At 40.2% G+C, this 5,210-nt stretch overlaps 1 protein-coding gene across 1 annotated transcript; it reads right to left on the reverse strand.

Moving 5' to 3' along the window:
• Positions 1-1,479: 1,479 nt before the first annotated feature.
• Positions 1,480-2,657, reverse strand: LOC132987505 (trace amine-associated receptor 13c-like). The gene is made up of 2 exons (XM_061054623.1): positions 2,485-2,657; positions 1,480-2,296 (listed from the first exon to the last, which is right to left on the reverse strand). Exons 1-2 carry the CDS (start codon positions 2,655-2,657, stop codon positions 1,480-1,482), a joined length of 990 nt encoding a protein of 329 aa, XP_060910606.1.
• Positions 2,658-5,210: the final 2,553 nt, after the last annotated feature.

Raw genomic sequence — 5,210 nt, forward strand, 5'->3', positions numbered from 1 at the left:
TTATATTCTGATACTACATTTTATAACCAGCGGAGGGCTCTATCTTCTAGTTTCTGTTCAATATTGTTAGCTGGCGAAGAGACAGACATACAGACATGGCGGAAACGAGTGAAGGTTTTGTGATAAAAAGTCATGATACAATAGCATCTTCAGTTGGGTGTATTGTTCCATCCCTGGTAGTGACTGAGGTTTGTGCTAGGGGTGTAACAATCCAACTGTCTGGAACGATACATGGATTTAACAATGATCGCTAAAAAAAGTCCCATAATGTCATTCAAAACTATACTGCCCTCATACAGCTAGAGAAAGTATGGAGGGCTAAAGTAGAGCAGAAACACAATACCTTTTCAAGTCTGCATGTGTATAAAGGCACTAAAACTGGATTAATATTAAATTATGGTGCAAAGAGGACACACATTGATGAATTAAAATGAATAAGAATGCAGGAAAGAAATGTTTGCTGCTTAAATGTTTGGTATATGAAATTCAACGTAAGGAAACACAAACCTGCATACTTGTGTTTAAAAATGCCAAAAACATTTCAGCAATATAAATTTTACTTTTTTCTTTATGTGAAATGTGACAGATAGTGTTAAATGACTTCATAATATAGGCCAAAATCAATAAATTTTCACCACTAGTTCCTGCTTCACTTTAAAAAAAAACCTACTGACTTAGTGTCCTTGTTTTTTTAACTATTAAGATTGAGAAAAGAGTAAAAGTCTTTACGTTGTCGAAAATGTAATAAGTTAATATTCCTCTCATTATATAGAAGATAAGCTTTGTCCTTTGTGCCACAGCTCTTCCCTAATTTAACCCCTGCAAAAGAGACCAACAGTCAGTTCTTTAAGATTTCAGAGGCTGACTCAATGCGAGCATGGGATGCAAAAGGATTACTGTCAAACTTTGTTCAGACTCATCTTTCTATTGATAGGTCTCAAAGTTAGTCTATATTTGGCCCTTAAAAATACCTGCTCTACAGGTTTGACAAACATCTCCAATGTGGAGCACTTCTCTCATCATCAGTAAATCCTGAAGAAAATAAGCTGGGAGAGAGTGTTGGCCTACAGATAATGTCACATTACTACAGTACGAGTTTGTGTCCTTTGTGAAATAACTAGTTAACAGCAGGATCTTAAAGAAAATATCAAGTTTATGTTTTTTTCCTACTTTTCTCGCAGATCAGGCAGGAATAGAACAAGCCTTTTGTCTCTTTCAATATCTCAAGTGGATTTCATCACCATATTGTAAGTTGGCAGTGCATTGATAAAATGTTACTCGAAAAAAAGATGTGGGCCTGCTGATACATCCTGTGGTCTATCCTAAGGTGTCATTTTTAACATTTATTTTAATGTTTGCATGATTTCATTTCTCCTGTCTTCATTCTTTTTTTAATCTAAGCTCAGTGACTTTGATAATAAAAACAACAAATGCATTTCAGTCTTCACAGGAAGTTTGATTTACTTGACTTACTGTCCTCTACAGGACTTGAGCATTACACGAGTTAGGCTGCAGTATCTTCAGTGTGACAATGAGTCTTATTGATTTTCTAAACCAAGGGTAAAAAAAGGCATAGATCACAGGGTTAAGACAGGAGTTAAAATAGGTCAAACATATAACAAAAGCAGCAGATGATGCATTGAGCAGGTTATCTTGGCCTGTTAGAGCGACACAGTAATATGGGCAGAGACATATCAGAAAGACAATCACGACAATACCAAGAGTCCTGGCTGCTTTCATTTCAGATCTTTTGGCAGTTAATCTTGTTGATTGCTGCAGTGTGACAGCTTCAACGTGAGAGCGTATTGCCCGAGCCTGAGACACAGCCACCACAAATACTCTCAAGTACAAAACAACAATAACAGTGATGGGAAGAATGAATGTAAAAATGAGATCTGCAATTCCTGCAATGTAGTTAATAAAAAATATACACTCTCCAACACAGGAATGATACCTGCCTGGCTGTTCCAGGATATCCTTCAAAACCAGACTCTGAAAGATCACAGAACAGATCCAACACAGACAGACACAGACTTGAACTCTTTTTAGAGTGACTTTCCTGGGGTAATGAAGAGGATGACAAATAGCCACATAGCGATCAATAGATATGAGTACCATGGTTCCTACAGAAGAAGATATAACAATATATGCTATATACTGATACAGAGTACATATGAGGTCACCAAGCAACCAGCAGCCATCGATGAGCATAATTTGAAATAGCATGAGGAGGCCCACAAAGAAATCTGAGATAGCCAGAGAGAGGAGGAGGAAGTTGGTAGGAGTATGAAGTTGCCTGGGGAGGAAAGCAGCAAAATGATCATTATTATTTGCAGTGTCTAGTATTCAGAAAAAACTGATCAGCAAAGATTGAAGTGGAAAAAACATAATATTTAGAATTACGCTGTTCCTCACTCTTAAACATTAAAAAAAACATTTTGTTTACTATCTAATAGTTCCATGATGTATGAAATATTGTTCTACTTGAAGTGGGAGATAGAGATGATGACCAGCAGGTTTAGAGCTGCAGTGACCAGAGAGATGAAGGACAGCAGAATATAAGTCAGCATGACCTCAAAGTGAGGACGAATTGCCCGTCTACAGGAGGTGTTGAGGAGTTGTGGAAAGCATGGTTCAGTTATCTCCAAGGTCTCCATCACAGGAGAGAAGAGAAGCAGCTCTGGCAGCTTCTTGACTGAAGCTTCTTATTGAAGTCACTATTTCTATCTTCCCCGCCCGCCCTGTCTCTATTGCTCTTGTTCTCTCTATGGGAATCAATGGTTTGTATGCATTCTTTGCTTGCCTTTCTTAATGATGAGGATACCTGTTGTCTATGTGTATGTCTTCCTATGGCAATAAGACAGATTTTGTTGGACTTTTTGGACTTTGTATGCATTAGAAACAAAGTATGTTTTTGTTTGCCTTTTTTGCCTTTTGTTAAAATAAATATTTTTTTGTTCTCTGATTTGGATCCCACTCTTTGTTTTTCCATAACCGGATAGAATGAACTGAACTGGCCCTGCAGGAGGCCCTGCCCAATCCTTTGTTCCCATCCGATACCCTGCTCATTCCTGCGTCCTCATCAGAGGCTCTGCCAAATCCTGTGTCCCCGTCATGGACCTGGCCCACACCTGCCTCCGATCCCCATCGGCTAAAAACTCCTGGCCGCCCTCCTGAATTGATCTGCCTTCCTTGGATAGTATGTTGTTCCCATCCTCCATTTTTTAAATAGCTGCTTAGAGTTGTGGCAAGGAGGCCATTGGGGCCTATCATGGTGGACAACAAGAAATATGCTGATAGACAATGGCATTGAATGAACCTCTTCTGTCTCCAGAGGCAGCTGGCAGGTAATGGATGACTTTACCTGGTCAACTTCAAATTGAATACCTTGGATGATGTAATACTTTTGGGAATCTATGGAGAAGTACTTGTTTTATTTGTGTTTAGGCTCAAGAAAGTTCTGCCAAACTGTTAGAAGACTCAGGAAGAGGTGGAGAACTGCTTAGCCGGACTGGGGACATCGTTGGACATCGGAAGGAATACTTTGAAGAACTCTTGAACCCACACAGCCCGTCCTCTGAAGAGGAGGCAGTCTGAAGATCAAGGGAAAGCCGTACCACTAACCTTGGCAGAGGTCACCGAGGCAGTTGAAAAGCTCCTCAGTGGCAAGGCGCCAGGTGTGAATGAGATTCGCCCCGAGATGCTAAAGGCTCTGGACATTGTTGGGCTTTCTTGGCTAACACACCTCTTCAATGTAACGTGGAAGTCTGGGACAGTGCCTGTGGAGTGGAAGATCGGTGTGGTGGTTCCCATTTTAAAAAGGGGGACAAGAGGGTGTGCTCCAATTATCGGGGTATCACATTTCTCAGCCTTCTAGTGAATCTTTACTCTAGGGTGCTGAAAAGGAGGCTACGACCCGTGGTCTAACCTCGGATACAGGAGGAACAATGTGGATTTAGTCCTGGCCGTGGGACAGTGGACCAGCTCTTTACCCATGTAGGGCTTCTTGGGGGGGGGGGGGGGGGGGGGGCATGGGAATTTGCTCATCCAATTTACATGTGTTTTGTGGACTTGGAGAAGACTCATGACCATGTCCCTTGGAAATTAGTTTCCTCTGGAAGGTAGCTGTGTTCAGCTTTGGAGAAAGGTTGAGATCAGACATTTGAGAGGACCTCGGAGTAGAGCCACTACTCCTTCGCATCGAAAGGAGTCAGATAGGTGGTTCGGGAATCTGATTAGGATGCCTCCTGGACACATCCCTTTGGAGGTTTTCCGGGCACGCTCAACTGGGAGGAGACCCTGGGGTAGACCCAGAGTTCACTGGAGGGATGAAGATCTAGATCGATGTTTTGACTTTCAGTAGATTTATTTAATCATTGCTCAACCAAACCATGTATTGCCCCAGATAGAATGGATTGTTACACCCCTAGCAGGAACCTCAGTCACTTCTAGGGAAGTAACAATACACACAACTAATGATGCAATTGTATATCCACCTTTTGTCACAAAATGTTTAATCGTTTCTGCCATGTCTGTATGCCTGTCTTCATCAGCTACATAATAGCCACATAGCAAATAGGCAAATGGTTAGTAACTAGAGGTGGGTAGTAAACCACCACTATCAATACCACCAGTATTATTTTCTGACACGACATGGGTTTTTACAATACTGTTGGGGTTGTATCAAGTCAACTTTGGTTATATTCTTTAATAATTATTTTTAATTATTAATAATATAAATAAAATATCATTAAACTATGTTTAATCTCGTTTTGGGGCACCACCCTGTACTCAGGGAAATATAACTAAAATATCACTCAAATCAGTCTCAGATTAGTTATTTAATTACTAATATTATTAATAAATAATAACTATATTTAATAAATTGAAGGCGTGAAATCCGTACACAAAGCCTTCGCACCCAGCTTATATCACAATGCAAATACACCAGTAATCACAAACAACTGCTCTCTTAAATTATAACAGAATTTATTTAAACAAAGCAACATCAATCCAAAATCAATGAACTTAATCAAACAAATAACTATTATAAACTAATCTAAGCAACAAACATTATCAAGCAAGGCTTGTGGAAGGTGTAAATGTGTGTGTGTGTGTGTGTGTGTGTGTGTGTGTGTGTGTGTGTGTGTGTAGATGAGAGAGAGAGAGAGAGAGAGAGAGCGAGAGAGAGAAAACAAGATGGTGGAGAG

This window comes from Labrus mixtus, chromosome 13, assembly GCF_963584025.1.
Source record: "Labrus mixtus chromosome 13, fLabMix1.1, whole genome shotgun sequence".
Lineage (NCBI taxonomy): Eukaryota > Metazoa > Chordata > Actinopteri > Labriformes > Labridae > Labrus > Labrus mixtus.

Bases quoted from the DNA above. Each gene is read 5' to 3' on its own strand.
- LOC132987505 (XM_061054623.1), bottom strand. From the start codon at position 2,657: ATGGAGACCTTGGAGATAACTGAACCATGCTTTCCACAACTCCTCAAC. The intron at 2,297-2,484 runs GTAGAACAATAT...TTTCCTCCCCAG, and splicing joins ATCTCTATCTCCCACTTCAA to GCAACTTCATACTCCTACCA.